Source organism: Pseudophryne corroboree, chromosome 3, assembly GCF_028390025.1.
Source record: "Pseudophryne corroboree isolate aPseCor3 chromosome 3, aPseCor3.hap2, whole genome shotgun sequence".
Lineage (NCBI taxonomy): Eukaryota > Metazoa > Chordata > Amphibia > Anura > Myobatrachidae > Pseudophryne > Pseudophryne corroboree.
Genome location: NC_086446.1, coordinates 380174702 through 380197054, shown reverse-complemented (window position 1 = coordinate 380197054; position 22353 = coordinate 380174702). Strand labels below are relative to the sequence as shown.

Genomic DNA, 22353 nt, shown 5'->3' with positions numbered 1-22353 from the left:
TGGTATTCTAATATGGCCGCTATTTGAAGTGAGATTCCATTTGTAAATATAAAGTCAAATATAAAGTAAATCAATGTCTGTTTTTCTACATGTAAAACATTGGGGGTCATTCCGAGTTGATCGCTAGCTGCCGTTGTTCGCTGCGTAGCGATCAGTGAAAAAAATGGCTAATCTGCGCATGCGTATGGTCCGCAATGCACACGCGTGTTATATGGGAACGAAGTCCATTGTGGTTTTGCACTGGTTCTAGCGACGATTCCAAACGCACAGACGGCCGCAAGGTGATTGACAGAAAGAGGGCGTTTCTGGGTGTCAACTGACCGTTTTCAGGGAGTGCTTAGAAAAACGCAGGCGTGTCGGGGAAAACGCAGGCGTGGCTGGGTGTTCGCTGGGCATGTGTGTGACGTCAAAAGCCGTCCCTCCGTCGTTAGAATCAATGCACAGGATATGTAACTACAGGGCTGGTCTTGTTTTGCACAAAATGTGTTTGCAGGTGCTCTGCTGTACAGGCATTCGCACTTCTGCAAAGCAAAAATACACTCCCGGTGGGCGGCGACAATGCGTTTGCACGGCTGCTAAAAACTGCTTGCGAGCAATCAACTCGGAATGACCCCCATTATTTGGTGAAGAAAGGGCACAAACATGATAGGAAGCAGGATTTTGAGGTGATATTTTAACATTTGCCAATATGGCTATTCCTATCACCGTATGAGCAGTGGTTGTTCAAATGAACATTAAAATGCAGAATGAGGACCTGCAATCTACATGGTCGAGTCACATTATTACTCGAATATGTGTGTGCAGCATGGACAGCAGCTAGACGGGCTGGGAGCGACTCAATATGGTGCTGAAAGTTTAGAACAGGTACATTTTGACGGTGAGCTGCTCCACTGTAGCGTCTCGTCAGCCCTCACATCAGTGGCACGTGGTGCCCCGCATTTTCTACATCGGTTATTCCCAATGGTACAATTTGTCCAGTCACGATACATCTTCACCACAGCATGCAAACAGTTCACAAACTGCAGTTTCAGAAATACTGCCACCCTTGGCCCAAAAGCTGATAATCATCCCTTTCTGCAACTCGGATAAATCGCCCCTTTTACCCATGACAGCAACAAGTGATATGTGTGCAGGCAGCCTATCGCACACCTTATAAAACCAACCAGCCAAACCAGCGCACGACATGTGACGTACTTCATGGGATAAGCCCTGCTGATGTCAAATGTAGGAGGTGGTAATAATAATGTGCCTAGACCATGCATTTGTGCTACATCTTACTGTGTCTCATTTATTCTGGATCATAGATGATCTCCAATATCTAATACCAAACTTATTTTTGTTTAAAGTACACCATTGTGTTTTCATGTGAGGAGGACTTCACCTAGTCTCACTCTGTAATAAATGCACGTTCTACAGCGGGGTACACTGTGTTCCACAGGGAATACATCGGGGTGTAGAGATGGATCTTGATCCAAAGGCACCAACAGGCTAAAGCTGTAGACTGTCCCAGAATGCATTGTGGGGCCTCCTTTATAACCCCGCCTCCAGGCACTGGGAGCTCAGTTTTTAGAGTTGGTGCCTGCATAAAGCAGGTCTCTTAGCAGGGGGGTCTCTTAGCAGGGGGGCTGCGCTAGGCAGCCCTGAAAAAGCTTTTTAGAAGACTTTAAGGGCTGCAGCACTTCATATGTCAGTGTGACATACTGTGCTCCGGCTCCATCACCTCCCCAGCAGCGTCGCATACTCCCGCTGGCTCTGTTCCCGGGTACTTGCGGCGGAAACGCTCCAGCCCTAGGGTCACGGTCGCAGATGCTTTCCTGGTTCGCGTGGCTGCTACAGAAGGGAGGAGGTAAGCGGGTTCCCCAGGCGGGACCTCCCATTAAATCGTGTTCTGATTGCAGTCTAGGGAGACGGACTGCGACTCTGGCGTGGACACTGTCACCGAGCAGGGACCCCACTAAATCCACCAGGGCATAGGAGTACAGGTCGGATATACTAATATCCATTTTTATAAGACTCCATAGTACCAGGTGGTGAAGTCCAGCATAGGGGAGCCAGCGCTTGACCTGTAGCCTGTCCCCCGGCCCATGGCGACATCTATTGCTGGTGTTCCCGCCCTGGAGCTGCCTCACACTCCCCCTCACTCCCTGACTGAGACGCTGGGCGCCATTTTCTAAAATAGATGCGACTGGTCTCCGGGACTGCAGGGCAAGGTCTCCTTTGTAAACCCGCCTGCACATCAGCGCCGTGGTTTTACAAGCACTTAAGTATTCTACATGTCGATATTAAGACAGCGATAGTTAAGAACAAGTGTACCTGTGCCAGATTATATTGTACGAGTATTCTGATATATACATCCGGTCTCAGACCGTGCATTGTTATATAAATATATATAAAATATATATATATATATATATATATATATATATATGTGTGTGTGTGTGTTCATATAATAATCCAATGCAATTTTATTGTTATGAAAATAATTATCTGCATTGCAAATGTGACTATGTGTGCCTGTATTTGCCATGTGATTTCACTGCAGTGTATTCCAGATATATCTATCACTGTATACTGTTCCCTAGGATAATAGGTGCGTCTGGGTCAATATATAGTGCGTCACAGTATTTACCTATTATGTGTATTCTGCTGTGTACTCAGTCACATGCTATTTATTCGCAGGTGTTGTGTATTGGGTACTCAGTCACATGCTAATGGATTTATTCGCATGTATTGTACTCTGTCTGGCTTCATCGTCCTAAACCGCTCTCTGTAGCATTTGTGTATAATGTTTAACATGTAGGGCAGTAAATCTGGGGATGCTTCTGCATCCTGCAGAGCATGCGCAGCAGATTTACCTGAGGGGGAAGTTTGTGTGATGATCTGTGTACTATAGGGGTCATTCCGACCCGATCGCATGCTGCAGTACGCAGCGGTGCAATCGGGTCTGAACTGTGCATGCGCCGCGACCACAATGCGCAGGTGAGTCGCTACCCAGCTACGGAAAATGCCGGGCAGCGTGGGACCTTACGAGAAACGCGGTCGCAGCAACTATCGCATGGTGATTGACAGTAAGAAGGCGTTTCTGGGTGCCAACTGACCATTTTCTGGGAGTGCTGTGGAAAACGCAGGCTGTCCAGGCGTTAGCAGGGCGGGTGTCTGACGTCAATTCCGGGGCCTGACAGGCTGAAGTGATCGCAGTGGTCCTAGTCTAATCCAGGGAAGACATTCCCCCTGTCTACAACGGGCATTAGCTCGATATCCTCCCCCTGCAGAGTTATATAACAAGTAGGTAATTCCCTGCTAGTGAACTCATGTGTCACCCATCGGGTGTCATCCACTCTGCCTCTCACCACTGTCCCCTCACTGTAGGAACCGACAGATAAGCGTGTGGAGGAATGACTGAAGTCTGTTACTCCCTTACGGGTGTTGTACATAGACCACGATTGCGTCCTCTTGGGGCTGCAAAATAGATTGATGACTGGATCGGGCATTTGAGAAAGAGCTGCCCGAGGATATATCTGACAATGCCAGACATTCCCTGTCTCACAATACCACCGCCACCTTTTTCTACACCAGGAGGCGTCCTCTGAGACGGGTGTGTTGGCTGCCAAGGCGTCGAATACGTCTGTCCTGACTCGCCGTATTCTGTGGTTGAGGTCATGGAAGGTGGACCTGGACTCCAAAAGTCCTTGGAGGTATTCCCCTTTACTGGGGACATCTTATTTGGGGAAGACTTAATTAAAAATTGGATCGAATCGACGGCTACTATGCCTTTCTCCCAAATGCTACTCCTTCTGCACAGAAGGCATAAGGTACCACTGTTCCCTGCTTTCGGCCTTACGGGAAAGCGAAGGTCAGGCATACCCGAGATGGTCTTGTGCTCCCAACAACCACTAAGCCCAAGGCCTAACAATCTTGGGCTACTTGTCAGCCTGCTTCTCATGACAAGCCTGCTGCATGACGGGTCAGGCCTCCCCCTGGGGGATTCCAGGGTGGGGGGCCGACTTCTACGATTCATCCAGGTCTGGTTAATGACCACTTCAGATGCATGGATGCGAGAAGTTGTCTCTCACGGGTACACAATCTCTTTCAAGAGACGTCCCCCTCGCCAGTTCTGCACAACGGTTATCGCTTTGGATCCGTTAAAGGCGCAAGCTCTACAGATGGTGTGCGTTCCCTTCTGGAAACAGGAGTGGTAGTGCCGGTACCTCTGTCCCAGAGAGGCAGAGGATACTACTCGACCCTGTTTCTAGTCCCGAAACCTGATGCGTTTTTCAGGCCTATTCTCAACCTCAAATCACTGAACAAGTTTGTGAGAGTGTCTACGTTCCATATGGAAACACTGCGCTCAATTGTACAGGCCATGGAACACAGAGACTTTATGGTATCCCTGGAAATACAAGATGCTTACCTGCATATACCTATTGCCATATCGCATCAGCAATATCTGCGGTTTGCTATTGGCAACCTTCATTATCAGTTCCAGGCTCTGCCGTTTGGACTGGCCACAGCCTCTCAGATCTTCACCAAGGTTATGGCCGCAATGATGGCTCATCTGCGTCGTCAGGGAATCAGGATACTGCCGTATCTGGACGACTTACTGATCCTGGCGAACTCCCAAGATATCCTCCTCAGTCATCTGCAACTGACGGTACGCTTCCTACAAGCCCACGGGTGGCTCGTCAACTGGAAGAAGTCCTTGCTGGTCCCTGCTCGGAGCATGGTGCACCTGGGGGCACTGCTGGACACACAGCCAAAGACTGTTTCTGTCTCCAGAGAAAGTCCTGAAACTTCAGGACAGGATCAGATACTTCCTCTCTCGCTCCAGAGTGTTGATACACTCAGCAATGCAAGTACTAGGCCTCATGGTGTCGGCCTTCGACATGGTAGAGTACGCTCAATTTCATTCCCGCCCTCTACAGAGGTTAATCCTTTCCAAGTGGGATGGCCTGCCTCATTGGATCAGGTCTCAAATGATCTCCTCGACTCCAGAGGTTCGTCTGTCACTGAGCTGGTGGCTACAGGACCAGCAGTTAAGCAGGGGCCGTCCCTTCTGGATCCCCAACTGGGTCCTACTGACTATGGACGCCAGTCTGAGGGGTTTGGGTGCGGTCCTGGAGCAACACTCTCTCCAGGGTCGGTGGACCAAGTAGGAATCTCTCCTCCTGATAAACATTCTGGAATTGTGGGCAGTGTTCAATGTTTTGACTCTTGCCCTGTCTCTGATACAGAACAGGACTGTTCAAGTACAATCTGACAATGCCATCCGGTTGGCATACATAAACCATCAAGGCAGCACTCGAAGCCGCATGGCAATGATGGAAGTGTAAAAAATCCTTTGTTGGGTGGAACGCCATCTGCTAGCAGTGTTCATTCCGGGAGTCCTCAACTGGGAAGCGGATTTCCTCAGTCGTCAGGATGTACACACCGGAGAGTGGAGTATTCATCAGGAAGTCTTTCAACTACTAGTGGACAAGTGGGGTCTACCAGATGTAGACCTGATGGCGTCACGATACAATCACAAAGTTCCGGACTTCGTATCAAGAACAAGAGATCCTCAAGCAGCGTTCGTGGACGCACTGGCAATTCCATGGAACTTTCGGCTGCCCTACGTGTTCCCCTCCACTGTCACTCCTGCCCAGGGTACTACGGAAGTTCAAGCAAGAAGGAGGAATACTATTTCTAGTTGCTCCAGCATGGCCCAGACGGCATTGGTTCTCAGACCTGCAGGGTCTATTGATAGAGCGTCCTCTTCTGCCTCCTTGTTCAGGGCCCTTGTGTCTACCCGGACCTGGCCAGACTGGCTTTGACGGAGTGGCTCTTGAAACTTCACTTCTGAGGGCCAAAGGATTCTCCGAGGCGGTTATCCAAACTATGCTAAAGGCCCGCAAACCGGCTTCTGCACGGATTTATTATCAGGTCTGGAATTCTTACTTCACCTGGTGTGCTGCTAAGAATTACGATGCTTACAAGTTTAGTACTTCCAGACTTCCGGCTTTCTTGCAACAAGGCCTGGATTTAGGACTTCGTATGGCCTCCCTCAAGGTTCACATATCTGCCATGTCGGTGTGGTTTCAGAGAAAAATTGCGTCTATACCTGACATTCATACATTCACTCAAGGCGTACTGTGGGTTCAGCCTCCCTATGTCCCTCCTGTGGCTCCTTGGGATTTGTCTGTTCTGCATGCCCTGCAAGAGTCTCCATTTGAACCTCTTGAGTCTGTGGACCTTAAAAGGCTCACAGCCAAGGTCCTGTTTCTGCTGGCTATTGCCTCTGCTAGGAGGGTGTCAGACTTAGGTGCTTTGTCCTGTCGTCCACCCTTTTTGATATTTCTTCGTAACCGAGCAGTTCTTAGAACTCGCCCTGATTATTTACCCAAGGTGGTGTCATCGTTTCACCGTAATCAAGAAATTGTACTTCCAGCCTTCATCTCTTCCGAATTGTCTTCCAAAGAACGGTCTTTGGATGTGGTACAGGCTCTCCATATATATGTGGCGAGGACTGCCTCTGTTAGGAGGTCAGATACCCTCTTCGTACTGTTTGGTTTCCACAAACGTGGCTGGCCTGCGAATAAGCAAACCTTGGCCAGATGGATTAGAATGGTGATTGCACAAGCCCAGCTCCTGCTGCTATTAAAGCCCATTCTACTCCGTCTGTTGGACCCTCTTGGGCGGCCCATCGTGGTGTGTCCGCAGAACAATTGTGCAAGGCGGCTACGTGGTCCTCAGTGAACACGTTTTTTAGGTTCTATACCTTTGATACTTCTGCCTCCCAGGATGCTTCCTTTGGACGCCGGGTTCTCATACCCGCTAAGGTGCGTTCCCTCCCTTGAGGAACTGCTTTAGGACATCCCCGATGTATTCCCTGTGGAACAAAGTGTACCCTGCTGCAGAAAGGGAGATTTATGGTAGACTTACCATGGTTAAATCTCTTTCTGCGAGGTACACTGGGTCACACAGGGTGCCCACCCTGACGCACTTAGCTTCTTTGGGTTTTGTATGGCATTAGCCTCTAGTCCCTTCTCCTGTCGTGAGAACGTGGTTCTATGTGACTAACATCTGCCTTCTCTTTTACCTGCTTCTGCATTAGACTGGTTAACAAAACTGAGCTCACAGTGTCTGGAGGCGGGGTTATAGAGGAGGCCCCGCAATGCATTCTGGGACAGTCTAAAGCTTTAGCCTGTTGGTGCCTCTGGATCAAGATCCATCTCTACACCCCCCGATGTATTCCTTATGGAACCCAGTGTACCTCGCTGAAAGAGATTTATCCATGGTAAGTCTACCATAAATCTCCTTTTTTCCAATTTTTTTCTTTTTTTCTTACTAGATCCTTTCAGCTCAACAACTTCCTAAATTAAACCAGGAGAATCCAAACTCTATTGTTGACCCATTTGTACGAGTGGAGATTCACAGTCTAGGAAAAAAGAGAGAGCAAGAGACTACTTACATTCTTAACAATGGTGAGGACCATTCCTATGATTTTACTTTATCTAATGAAAGATGGTTAATTGAGCCAAACAAATATTGTGTGGGCAACATCACTTAATACTAACTAAGTATTCCTCTGGAAACTTAGGGGAAGATTTATCAATGAGTGATATTCTTGTTATCACTCATTATGAATGATAAATGGTGCTCCAGCCAATCATCTTTTAGCTGTAATTTTTCAAACACATGACAGGAGTTGATTGGCTGGAGCACCATTTCTCATTGGTAACGAGTGAGATCAAGAATATCACTTGTTGATAAATCTGTCCCTATGTTGTTTCAGCTTAATACATACATACATACGGACGTTTGTTGCATGTATGATGCAAAACAACTGGCTTCGCAACCAGTTCTGTTAACCACATACATGACAATATTGAAAAGTTACAAGCATTTAGGTTATACCCGTATAGCTTTACATGTCCAGGACATGAAAATACATCAGCTTTATTGAGTTTGTAACCCCTGCTCCCACACATATAAACTTAATAATACCCACCTTTTCACAGGGTTTAATCCTACATGGAATGAGACACTACGACTGGAAGTGCTGTGTCCGGAGTTGGCACTTGTCAGATTTGTGGTTGAGGATTATGACAAAACATCCAGTAATGACTTTGTGGGACAATACACTCTACCGTTCCTGAGTATGAAACAAGGTAAGAGGGAAAGGGTCTTAGATTGTCAGGATTAAGGGAAGCCACTCTGACATAAAGGCACTGAGAAGCAGTGGCAGTGACAATTGAGATGTGTGGGCAAGAACACCAAGGAGCAGAGAAAATGGAATGAGAGGCAAAGCGGCTACAGCAGAGTGAATAGAAATATTGGTGTATAGGCACAGAGTATTGGGATAAGAGGGGACAGGATAAAACAGCAGAATGATTGGAGCAGTGTCAAGATAAGAGTGGAGAAAGCAGATGGGGTAAAGGAGAAGCCTGGAGAAAAGAGATGGGGTAAGGAAGTAGCCTAGAGAAAGCAGGTGGGGTAAAGGATCAGTGTAGAGAAAGGAGATGGGGTAAGGAAGAAGCCTAGAGAAAGCAGGTGGGGTAAAGGATCAGTGTAGAGAAAGGAGATGGGATAAGGAAGAAGCCTGGAGAAAAGAGATGGGGTAAAGGATCAGTGTAGAGAAAGTAGATGGGGTAAAGGAGAAGCCTGGAGATGGATACAGGATGTTTATCATGTTATCTAATTTCTTTAGGCTACCGTCATGTTCATCTGCTTTCCAAGGATGGGGCTGCCCTGTCTCCAGCTACACTGTTTGTACACATGCACATCGAAGATCCATGAGAGCCTAGAGACTTGGCAAACTGGTGGTTACAGACCTCTATTTGTATATAATGTCTCACATCTGGAAGAGGGAAAACAGACTCAAAGCTCTCCAATCAGAACTTGTGTAATAGAGGTCTCTTTCCATGATTGTTCAACATTTTCCAGTGCCTTATTCTCCACAGTGTCAGAAGACATTCCTAAAGCCATGACGCTTCACCATAAGGAGCAGTAATTTGGATACAGGGTAGTACAACATTGTTTTAACACCTTCAGTGGTGACTTTTTTTAATTTGGTCACACCTCCCAGGGCAGGTTTTAAATTTTTTTACCTGCGTGTTGCCAGGGGTTTCATGCACGTTGCAAGGGGTTTCACGTGCCGTGTCATGCTTTTTGCCAGGGGTTTTATCTCTGGGATCCATGCTCGTTGACACGGGGAATGCTTGTTGCCTTAGGGAATGCTCGTTGCCTAGGGGTAGCTAGGGATGGCAATCAACCATCGATGATTCAAAATCATCAATGGACTATAACCAATGTTGAATACTTTTTCCATTGATGGGGGAGAACCAGATGGTTTCCCGCCATTGATGGTTCAGTGTTACCAAATAGTTGTTTTTTTTCTCAAAGGGTTAGGGCACAGACCTTGGCTTCGCCCCCTGACACCCACTAAGCCATGATCCCTGATTTGCATTTGTAATGTAAAGCAGGGATGACCATCAATGGGTAAAACCATCGATGGATCCATTCCAGATGGTTTTACACCATCGATGATATCCATCCCTAGGAGTAACATTTGCTGGCGGGCTCTTGCCCAAGCGGTTAAAGTTTGTATAAACTAAGCAAGCATTTTACATGGAAATAACTATAAATCTATGGTAGATACCTATGTAAAAAAAAAACACAAAACAAAATGATATCATACGTGCACAAGTAATTTCAATTAACTGGCACCTATTTGAGGCAAGAGAATTAAGGTGGAAACAATGTGAGGTCTGCATCTCTTCTATAGTGTCCACATGCTTTATAAGCACCTCTCCAGGACTGGGCCAGGCTGGAGACACTTGCCAATAGCCTTGAGAAATTATAGATATTTGTAAATATTTACAAACTCATTCACTGCATATGAAGAAATATATTTAATGCACTAATAGACTGCAACACACATATCTTGCACACATCAACTAACCACTACACACCTGCATATGTTCAGTTACTTAACAAACAATGACAATGCCTATTATCTGGGGAAAAGGCAAACATTCTCATCAGTGTTTAAGCAGTATTGACTTTCAATAGCATGGTTATATCTTATACCGCTTTTACACCAACTAAATGGGGGCTGACGCGGGTCGCAGCCGGGAGCCCCGACACGGGAGCTACCCGGCTGCGACCCGCGTCAGCCCCCATTTAGACCAGAGTCACCAACCCGCCGGGTTGGTGACAATGCCAGGGACGTGACGGGGGCGGCGCTTGGAGATCACATGATCTCCAAGCACCGCCCGCACATAGGGGTCGATTCAGTTCGGCAACTTATGAATAGCGCCGGGAATTAGCTCCCGACGCTATTCAATTCAGCTGCTATTGACCCGCAATTGTCGGGAATTCTTCCCCGGGGGATGAGAGAAGAAACCCGACAAAAGTGCTGCCTCGCGGCCGGCGCGAGGCTGATTCTGTCGGGAATCAGCCTCGCGCCGGGGAGTTAAGTCGGAGAATGCCCGTTCTCCTGACAATTCAACCTGTTTAGTCGGCGAGAACGGGCCATCGCCGACTTAACTGGAGCTGAATTGAATAGCGTCGGGAGCTAATTCCCGGCGCTATTCATAAATTGCCGAATTGAATCGACCCCATAGAGTGTAAACGGGAAGCCGGGTCGCATCAACCCGGCTACCGCTTACACTGCACAGTTTGCCGGGTTGAACACGTGTTCAACCCCGCAAACTTCCCGAGTTGGAATACCGGGTCACTCAACCCGGACTATTCCAACTCGACCCTTTTACACCAGACAGCAACACGGGTTATGCACGTTCAAGTACAAAAACCCGTGTTACTAGCAGGCGGTGTAAAAGGGGTATTATTCACCAGGGCTTTTGGTACTAACAAAAACACACTTAAGTACATTTATAAGTGTTCATGTATGTATAAATAGAACACAATTAAATGTTTAAAATTGTCTCAAAATGAGACAAAGTCGCAAGACAAGCCTTAAGTTTCTTACATAAAAATGTAGCAAATCTGTCTGATTGAGAACGGGCTTGTGCTGCTGCTGTTAGGGCAGCCTCCTACTGATGTGAGCCAAAGAACATTGTGGGTAATTCAGATCTGATCGCTGTTGTGCGTTTTCGCACATCGGGCGATCAGATCTGAACTGCGCATGCACCGCACTGCACCAGCACGGAGCACGGCTGCAACGAGCATCGGCGCCCTGCGACGGGATGGTGCGCAAAAATCTATGCACACGGAAGATTGCAAGGAGATTGACAGGAAGAGGCCATTTGTGGGTGGCAACTGACCATTTTCTGTCTGTGTCATACATAGCAACATAGTTTTTGAGGTTGAAAAAAGACAATTTGTCCATCGAGTTGAACCTATTTGTGGTCTCCTATGCTGTATTATTTTTAGGACTAATTTAGTCTGTTGCTAATGTCGGCCCCTGTGTTTATTCCTCTTTTATTTTTTTTAATAACTATAGTGCATGACTACGCTCCATAACCCTGGATATCCTTATCCATTAGGTACTTATCTAGCCCATTCTTAAAAGTGTTGACTGAGTCCGCCATTACTACTCTATCAGGCAGGGAATTCCAAACACGTATTGTCCTTACTGTGAAGAAAATGTCAGGAAAAATGCAGGCGTGATCAAGCGTTACCAGGGAGGGTGTCTGACGTCAAGTCCGGTCCCGATCAGCCTGATGTGATCGCAGCGGCTGAGTAAGTCCTGGGCTGCTGAGAGACTAGACAAAATCAGTTTTTACAGCTCTGTTACACATGCGAACGCTCCGGCACAGCGAAAATACACTCCCCCTGTAGGCGGCGACTATCTGATCACAGGGCTACAAAAATCCCTATCCAGCGATCAGATCTGAATTACCCCCATTGTTTCCTGAATTAAGCAAATACCATTAAACAAATGGTAAATACACATCCACAGCAGAAACTTTTATAAACGTACATGGTAGTTTACTACAGTGGTTCACAAACTTTTTTGAATCAGCATTTTTTTCCACAGCACCCTCAGGCCACTAGGTTCTTATTGAGAAATTCAGAAAATTATTAATATTTTTTTAATTGTGACCCCAACCCATGACACTCCGTTTGGGAACCACTGGTTGACTATATTGTGTAATTATCAGAAGAGCTATAATCAGTCACAGCTGTACTTTAGCTTTAAACAGTTTAGCGGAAGGTAATGAAAAGAAACTTTAACTCTATTCAACAATCTAAAAATAAAGTACAGACACTGAGCAAATGGCAGAGGGTTTGTATCTACTGATCCCCAAATAAATTGAAGATAATGGAATATTTCAGCGATAGCCACAATGGTACATATACAGTGTCCCAGCTATATCTCATCAAGCAATCTGACCAACCATCAGGCAGGTAATAGATCAAGCCATTTGACCAATAATCTACGTTTGGCCAGATAAATGTTGGCTGCCCAGTTTGGTCTGCTTCAGTATTTTACCTATATACACCATAACTTACACACCTATAGAGAATATAAAGAAGACTTCTTAGTAGTAATAACCCGAAAGTAAAAGTTTTAAAAAAGCTGGTGGCATCACAGTCCATTATTAGGGCATGAAAGTGTTACTCATCATTGCCACAGTGAGCTTTAAGCAAGTGTGATGTTTTTTATCGCCTACATTATTCAATGTGTCTTTAACCCATGTGACCTTATTTAGCTACTCAATGATTCTTATAACAAAAAAGGAGGAAATCCTCTCACTCAATAAATGGAATATTTTACCCCAAGCACTGACTGAATACATTGACTTCATTTCACTGAAATTCACTTCCTAGTGCAGATATCCTTCTAATAAAAGAAAGTTGAGTTTGTGGTGGGTACAGTGGTTCCCAAACTTTTTTGAATCATGACGCCCTAGCCTAGAGTATCAGGATTTCTTCACGGCAAACCTCTTATTGAGTTTCTTATTGAGAATTTTAGAAAACAATAAATAAATTATATTTATGTGTCATCCTTTGTTTCTTTAGTGTGGTGCGGGACAATATTAGTTTCTGTTTGTCCTCATATTTTATAACTGGCAGCCACAAGCACTGGTTTTGTCTATTACTTTGACCAGAAATTGTTTTGAATTGGTTTAGGACCACCAATCCAAGGCAACCCTGCTAGTGTTCTGAGGCACCCCATAGTGTCTAGGCACACAGTTTGGGAACCACTGGTATAGCCTCAATAGAAATACACTACATGGCCAAAGTATGTGGACACCGGAATATCACACCCTTGTATGCTTGTTAAGCATCTCATTGTAAACTGGTGGTCCCCGTTTTTGCTGCAGTTACAGCCTCCACTATTCTGGGAAGACTTACCACTAGAGTTTGGAATCAAATTAAGGGCCTAATTCAGACTGGAACGCTGTAGCGTTCGCAGCCCGAAGCCCTGTGCTGTGTGCGCGGCATCCGCGCTGCACGTGCGCACACGTTAGATGCGAAGGCATCTCACCAGCACGATTGCCTCTGCCTGATTGACAGGCAGGGGTGGTCAGGAGCGTGTCGGCAGCATTGGGGGGGGGGGGGGCACGGTCCGGACAACGCAGGCATGTATGGACCGTTTGCAGGGCGGGCCGAGGCAGCTGCGTGATGTCACACGCAGCCACTGCAGGCAAGAACATGGCGGGTAGCCTTCTGCGTAAGCAGGGAGCTACTTGACAGGTACTCGCAGCTATGCAATGCTTTTGCATGTCTAGGAGGTGGGGTCGGGCCTGGCATGCAGGGCGGACTAGCCCTGTGCTGGGCGTCCCCCCACGTCAGAGATTTTGGGGTATATTCAATTGAAGTCGGTCCATTCCGACATTCATTTGTCGGAATGGATCCGACCTGCGCTATTCAAAGCAATCTCAATTCGACTTTAAATAGTCGAATTGAGATGCGGGCAGAAGGGGAGAGCAGCGCCGGAGGAGACGGTGGGGGCACAGGGGAGAGCAGCGCCGGAGGAGATGGGAGAGCTGAGGACACAGGGTGAGAGCAGAGACGGGGGAGAGACGGGAGCGCAGCACTACAGCAGCTGGCAGCGTAGCCGGAGGATGTCACAGCCGCCGCTCACTGCAGCGCTGTGTCCCCACCGTCTCCTCCAGCGCTGCTCTCCCCGTGCAGCCACCATCTCCTCCGGCGCTGCTCTCCCCGTGCCCCCACCATCTCCTCCGGTGCTGCTCTCCCCCCTCTCCTCCACAGTCCCTCATCTCAGTCCGACATTTTTTTATGTCGGATTGAGATGGTCAGAAACGGGGATTCACGTACTATTCGACAAGTCGAATTCCCTGACTTGTCGAATAAAAATGCTGGGGATTGAATAGTCGAATCACGTTTCAACCTTAAGAAGTCGAAAACTGACGTCTTTTCGACAGACGGCAACTTTCGACACTAATTGAATATACCCCTTTGATCGTAGATGTGCATTTTTTCGCATATCTGTGGTCAGCTCTGAATCACCCCCTAAATTAGGTTGGGCGATGATGTGAGTAGTTAATCTCAAAAGTATTCAATGGGTTTGATCTGTGCACACCAATTTCGGCTATATATATATATATATATATATATATATATATATATATATATATTTATTTTTTATAGGACTTTGCTTTTGTCATGTTGAAATAGGAAAGGGACTTCCCCAAACTGTTGCCACAACGTGAGCAGCACACATTTCTCTAGAACACAGATCGGCAGCATGTGAGCCTCCAAGACAGAAAGGGGATGATATATTGGCTGACGGGATGCCGGCTGTCAGTAAACCTACAGCGACATCCTTTCTGCCACGGGCTTGCCATGCTTGGGTCCGGTGGCAAGCAGGTTTTATTCACACACGGTTGGTGGCGTAGACCCACCATTACAGTCAGGTGCCGGCATTCCGACCACCAGTAATATGCCGGCATTATAACTGCATCCCGCCAAGACTTTAACCATTGCCTTCACTTCCATCCTGCTATATTGTCAGATCTGTTATAGTTTGTAACATTTGTTTCAAAGGCCTGATGTTATTGCTAATCCCAGGATTCTTTGGTTCTAACCTATTCTAATCCTTTCCCTTTACACTCAAAATGTCAGTTTCCTTTTATGTACCAGGGAAGAACATGCTTAATTTCTACAGAACCTAAAATAACCAAATCTGGGTGTTAGTACCTAAAATGACCTGTTTGGACTGTTAGAACCTAAAAAGACCTAATTTTGTTACTTAAGTTGAAACTATATACATTTACTGTGGAAATGTGTGGAATGAGTTTTTATATTTAATTCATATATACAAATATGTCCTGTTGCAGCCTTGCTGCTTAGCGTAAGCAGCGCAACTGCCGGCTTCTGTGTATGCAGGCACCAGGGACGTGCGGTGAGGTAAGTGGCTCAGGAGGCAATGTTTAGTACCAGAGCCAGATTTACGCACAATGGGTTGCCGACGCCGGGATCACGGCTGTTAGATGGCCAGCAGGGGAGGGGGGGAGCGTAACACTGCCTCTTGCGGGCTCGCTGTGCTCGCCACAGGTTCTATTCCCACTCTACGGATGTTGTGGACACCCAAGAATGGGAATAGTCCCTGCTGGTCGGCATGCCGACTGGTGGGCTGGTAACTAGTAGGGATCCCGGCGTCGGTATAGTGAACAGCAGTCTCCACCCCCTATATGACCCCTCCTCCTCCAACAGTCCTTCAAAGTAAAATAAAGCACTTAGAGAACTCACCAAGGATCTAAACTCAGAAACCACAGGCAATCAGTATGAAACCAAACAAGGGAGGGATCCCAGCATCCCCCAGATGAACTTCGAGGAATAGATTTTACGGTGAGATGCCATTACCTCTGGGATCCTACCAAAGCAAGCCAATTAAGGAAATGGGAGGGAGGATACATCGGATTTTTCATCCAACACTGGCATTTTCTCTGACGTCCTAGTGGATGCTGGGAACTCCGTAAGGACCATGGGGAATAGTGGGCTCCGCAGGAGACTGGGCACAACTAAGAAAGAATTAGGACTACCTGGTGTGCACTGGCTCCTCCCTCTATGCCCCTCCTCCAGACCTCAGTTAAAATTTTGTGCCCGGCAGAGCTGGATGCACACTAGGGGCTCTCCTGAGCTCCTAGAAAAGAAAGTATATTTTAGGTTTTTTATTTTCAGTGAGATCTGCTGGCAACAGACTCACTGCTACGTGGGACTTAGGGGAGAGAAGCGAACCTACCTGCTTGCAGCTAGCTTGGGCTTCTAGGCTACTGGACACCATTAGCTCCAGAGGGATCGAACACAGGCCCAGCCTCGGCCGTCCGGTCCCGGAGCCGCGCCGCGTTCCCCCTTGCAGAGCCAGAAGCAAGAAGATGGTCCTGGAAATCGGAGGCAGAAGACTTCGGTCTTCATCAAGGTAGCGCACAGCACTGCAGCTGTGCGCCATTGCTCCCCAGGCACACCACACACTCCAGTCACTGATGGGTGCAGGGCGCTGGGGGGGGGCGCCCTGGGCTGCAATAAGAGTACCTTGCTGGCAAAAAACACACATAATATAGTCATTAAGACTATATATGTGTAAAATCCCCTGCCAAAACTTCCATAAAAAAGCGGGAGAAGTCCGCCGAAAAAGGGGCGGGGCTATCTACCTCAGCACACTGGCGCCATTTCCTCTCACAGCTCCGCTGGAAGGACGCTCCCCAGGCTCTCCCCTGCAGTTTCCAGACTCCATAGGGTAAAAAAGAGAGGGGGGGCACTAAATTTAGGCGCAGATAATATATATATAGCTGCTATAGGGAAAAATCACTTGTGTAGTGGGCATCCCTGCATTATATAGCGCTCTGGTGTGTGCTGGCATACTCTCTCTCTGTCTCCCCAAAGGTCCTTGTGGGGTCCTGTCCTCAGTCAGAGCATTCCCTGTGTGTGTGCGGTGTGTCGGTACGGCTGTGTCGACATGTTTGATGAGGAGGCTTATGTGGAGGCGGAGCAGGTGCCTATAAATGTGATGTCACCCCCTGCGGGGTCGACACCTGAGTGGATGGATATGTGGAAGGAATTACGTGACAGTGTCAACACCTTACATAAAAGGTTTGACGACATAACAGATGTGGGACAGCCGGCTGCTCAGCCCGTGCCTGCCCAGGCGTCTCAAAAGCCATCAGAGGCTCAAAAACGCCTCAGATGGCAGACACAGATGTCGACACGGATACTGACTCCAGTGTCGACGACGATGAGACTACTGTACATTCCCATAGGGCCATCCGTTACATGATTACGGCAATGAAAGATGTGTTGCACATTTCTGACATTTACCCATGTACCACAAAAAAGGGTATTATGTTTGGGGAGAAAAAACAACCAGTGGTTTTTCCCCCATCTGATGAATTAAATGAAGTGTGTGATGAAGCGTGGGCTTCCCCTGATAAGAAACTGGTGATTTCTAAAAAGTTATTAATGACGTACCCCTTCCCGCCAGAGGACAGGATACGTTGGGAAACATCCCCTAGGGTGGATAAGGCGCTCACACGCTTGTCAAAAAAGGTGGCACTACCGTCTCCGGATACGGCCGCCCTAAAAGAGCCTGCTGATAGAAAGCAGGAGGCTATCCTGCAGTCTGTGTATACACACTCAGGTACTATACTGAGACCGGCTATTGCTTCAGCATGGATGTGCAGTGCTGCAGCAGCGTGGTCAGATTCCCTGTCTGATAACATTGATACCCTCGACAGGGACACTATATTGCTAAACATAGAGCATATTAAAGACTCACTCTTATACATGAGAGATGCACAGAGGGATATCTGCCGGCTGGCATCTAGAATAAATGCAATGTCCATTTCTGCCAGGAGGGTATTGTGGACCCGGCAATGGACAGGTGATGCAGATTCTAAAAGGCACATGGAGGTTTTGCCTTACAAAGGTGAGGAATTGTTTGGGGACGGTCTCTCGGACCTTGTTTCCACAGCAACAGCTGGGAAGTCAACATTTTTACCCCAGGTTCCCTCACAGCCGAAGAAAGCACCGTATTATCAGGTACAACCCACAAAGGCAAGCGGGTTAAAGGCGCGTCCTTTCTGCCCAGAGGCAGAGGTAGAGGGAAAAAGCTGCACCATACAGCCAGTTCCCAGGAACAAAAGTCCTCTCCCGCTTCCTCTAAGTCCACCGCATGACGCTGGGGCTCCACAGGCGGAGCCAGGTACGGTGGGGGCCCGTCTCCGGAACTTCAGCAACCAGTGGGCTCGCTCACAGGTGGATCCCTGGATTCTACAAGTGGTATCTCAGGGCTACAAGCTGGAATTCGAGACGTCTCCCCCTCGCCGTTTCCTCAAATCAGCTTTGCCAACAACTCCCCCAGACAGGGAGGCAATTCACAAGCTGTACTCTCAGCAGGTGATAATCAAGGTACCCCTCCTTCAACAAGGACGGGGTTACTATTCCACAATGTTTGTGGTACCGAAACCAGACGGTTCGGTGAGACCCATTCTAAATCTAAAATCCTTGAACACTTATATAAGAAGGTTCAAGTTCAAAATGGAATCGCTCAGGGCGGTTATTGCAAGCCTGGACGAAGGGGATTACATGGTATCACTGGACATCAAGGATGCTTACCTGCATGTCCCCATTTACCCTCCTCACCAGGAGTACCTCAGATTTGTGGTACAGGACTGTCATTACCAATTCCAGACGTTGCCGTTTGGTCTGTCCACGGCACCAAGGGTATTTACCAAGGTAATGGCAGAAATGATGATACTCCTTCGAAAAAAGGGAGTTATAATTATCCCGTACTTGGACGATCTCCTTATAAAGGCGAGGTCCAGAGAGCAGTTGTTGGTCGGAGTAGCACTATCTCGGGAAGTGCTACAACAGCACGGCTGGATTCTGAATATTCCAAAGTCGCAGCTGAATCCTACGACGCATCTACTGTTCCTGGGGATGGTTCTGGACACAGAACAGAAAAAAGTGTTTCTCCCGGAGGAGAAGGCCAAGGAGTTGTCATCTCTAGTCAGAGACCTCCTAAAACCAAAACAGGTGTCGGTGCATCACTGCACGCGAGTCCTGGGAAAGATGGTGGCTTCTTACGAAGCAATTCCATTCAGCAGGTTCCATGCAAGGATCTTTCAGTGGGATCTGTTGGACAAGTGGTCCGGATCGCATCTTCAGATGCATCGGCTGATAACCTTGTCCCCGAGGGCCAGGGTGTCTCTACTGTGGTGGTTGCAGAGTGCTCATCTTCTAGAGGGCCGCAGATTCCAGGGGCCCTGTCTGTTCCAAGACTTACCGCGACTGCGTTTGACGGCATGGCGGTTGAACACCGGATCCTAAAAGAAAAAGGCATTCCGGAGGAAGTCATTCCTACACTGATTAAAGCTAGGAAAGAGGTTACCGCAAAACATTATCACCGCATATGGCGGAAATATGTTGCGTGGTGCGAGGCCAGGAAGGCCCCAACGGAGGAATTTCAACTGGGTCGATTTCTGCACTTCCTACAGTCAGGAGTGACTATGGGCCTAAAATTGGGCTCCATTAAGGTCCAGATTTCGGCTCTGTCCATTTTCTTCCAAAAAGAACTGGCTTCACTGCCTGAAGTTCAGACTTTTGTTAAAGGAGTGCTGCATATTCAGCCCCCTTTTGTGCCTCCAGTGGCACCGTGGGATCTCAACGTGGTGTTGGATTTCCTAAAGTCGCATTGGTTTGAGCCACTTAAAACCGTGGAGCTAAAATACCTCACGTGGAAAGTGGTCATGCTGTTGGCCTTGGCGTCGGCCAGGCGTGTATCAGAATTGGCGGCTTTGTCATGCAAAAGCCCTTATCTGATTTTTCATATGGATAGGGCGGAATTGAGGACTCGTTCCCAATTCCTTCCTAAGGTGGTATCAGCTTTTCATGTGAACCAACCTATTGTGGTGCCTGCGGCTACTCGGGACTTGGAGGATTCCAAGTTACTGGACGTAGTCAGGGCCCTGAAAATATATGTTTCCAGGACGGCTGGAGTCAGGAAAACTGACTCGCTATTTATCCTGTATGCACTAAACAAGCTGGGTGCGCCTGCTGCTAAGCAGACTATTGCTCGCTGGATCTGTAGCACGATTCAACTTGCACATTCTGCGGCTGGACTGCCGCATCCTAAATCTGTAAAAGCCCATTCCACGAGGAAAGTGGGCTCTTCTTGGGCGGCTGCCCGAGGGGTCTCGGCTTTACAACTTTGCCGAGATGCTACTTGGTCGGGTTCAAACACATTTGCAAAATTCTACAAGTTTGATACCCTGGTTGAGGAGGACCTTGAGTTTGCTCATTCGGTGCTGCAGAGTCATCCGCACTCTCCTGCCTGTTTGGGAGCTTTGGTATAATCCCCATGGTCCTTACGGAGTTCCCAGCATCCACTAGGACGTCAGAGAAAAATAAGAATTTACTTACCGATAATTCTATTTCTCGTAGTCCGTAGTGGATGCTGGGGACTCCGTAAGGACCATGGGGAATAGCGGCTCCGCAGGAGACTGGGCACAAAAGTAAAGCTTTAGAACTACCTGGTGTGCACTGGCTCCTCCCCCTATGACCCTCCTCCAAGCCTCAGTTAGGATACTGTGCCCGGACGAGCGTACACAATAAGGAAGGATTTTGAATCCCGGGTAAGACTCATACCAGCCACACCAATCACACCATATAACTTGTGATCTAAACCCAGTTAACAGCATGATAACAGAGGAGCCTCTAGAAAAGATGGCTCACTACAGCAATAACCCGATTTTTTTGGTAACAATAACTATGTACCAGTATTGCAGACAATCCGCACTTGGGATGGGCGCCCAGCATCCACTACGGACTACGAGAAATAGAATTATCGTTAAGTAAATTCTTATTTTCTCTGACGTCCTAGTGGATGCTGGGGACTCCGTAAAGACCATGGGGATTATACCAAAGCTCCCAAACGGGCGGGAGAGTGCGGATGACTCTGCAGCACCAAATGAGAGAACTCCAGGTCCTCCTCAGCCAGGGTATCAAATTTGTAGAATTTTACAAACGTATTTGCTCCTGACCAAGTAGCTGCTCGGCAAAGTTGTAAAGCAGAGACCCCTCGGGCAGCCGCCCAAGATGAGCCCACCTTCCTTGTGGAATGGGCTTTTACAGATTTTGACTGTGGCAGGCCTGCCATAGAATGTGCAAGCTGAATTGTACTACAAATCCAACGAGCAATAGTCTGCTTAGAAGCAGGAGCACCCAGCTTGTTGGGTGCATACAGAATAAACAACGAGTCAGATTTTCTGACTCCAGCCGTCCTGGAAACCTATATTTCCAGGGCTCTGACAACGTCTAGCAACTTGGAGTCCTCCAAGTCCCTAGTAGCCGCAGGCACCACAATAGGTTGATTCAGGTGAAACGCTGAAAACCACCTTAGGGAGAAACTGAGGACAAGTCCTCAATTCCGCCCTGTCCGAATGGAAAATCAGATGAGGGCTTTTACAGGATAAAGCCGCCAATTCTGACACGCACCTGGCCCAGGCCAGGGCCAACAGCATGACCACTTTCCATGTGAGATATTTTAACTCCACATATTTAAGTGGTTCAAACCAACGTGACTTTTGGAACCCAAAAACTACATTTAGATCCCAAGGTGCCACTGGAGGCACAAAAGGAGGCTGTATATACAGTACCCCTTTCACAAACGTCTGAACTTCAGGGACTGAAGCTAGTTCTTTTTGGAAGAAAATTGACAGGGCCGAAATTTGAACCTTAATGGACCCCCATTTCATGCCCATAGACACTCCTGTTTGCAGGAAATGTAGGAATCGACCTAGTTGAAAATTCCTCCGTCGGGGCCTTACTGGCCTCGCACCACGCAACATATTTTCGCCAAATGCGGTGATAATGTTTTGCGGTTATATCTTTCCTGGCTTTGATCAGGATAGGAATGACTTCATCCGGAATGCCTTTCTCCTTCAGGATCCGGCGTTCAACCACCATGCCGTCAAACGCAGCCGCGGTAAGTCTTGGAACAGACAGGGTCCTTGCTGGAGCAGGTCCCTTCTTAGAGGTAGAGGCCACGGATCCTCTGTGAGCATCTCTTGAAGTTCCGGTTACCAAGTCCTTCTTGGCCAATCCGGAGCCACGAATATAGTGCTTACTCCTCTCCATCTTATAATTCTCAGTACCTTGGGTATGAGAGGCAGAGGAGGGAACACATACACTGACTGGTACACCCACTGTGTTACCAGAGCGTCTACAGCTATTGCCTGAGGGTCCCTTGACCTGGCGCAATACTTGTCGAGTTTTATAAACATGTGGAAGACTTCTGGGTGAAGTCCCCACTCTCCCGGGTGGAGGTCGTGTCTGCTGAGGAAGTCTGCTTCCCAGTTGTCCACTCCCGGAATGAATACTGCTGACAGTGCTATCACATGATTTTCCGCCCAGCGAAGAATCCTTGCAGCTTCTGCCATTGCC

At 47.8% G+C, this 22353-nt stretch overlaps 1 protein-coding gene across 1 annotated transcript in view; it reads left to right on the top strand.

Moving 5' to 3' along the window:
• The window catches only part of PLCD3 (phospholipase C delta 3), a 137911-nt gene extending 127823 nt beyond the window's left edge, over positions 1-10088 (top strand). The window contains exons 13-15 of the mRNA XM_063959984.1: positions 7328-7460; positions 7998-8147; positions 8687-10088. Coding sequence (XP_063816054.1) covers positions 7328-7460; positions 7998-8147; positions 8687-8775 — 372 coding nt within the window. The 3' untranslated portion in view covers positions 8776-10088. The remainder of the gene's footprint in view (positions 1-7327; positions 7461-7997; positions 8148-8686) is intronic.
• The last annotated feature ends 12265 nt before the right edge of the window (positions 10089-22353 follow it).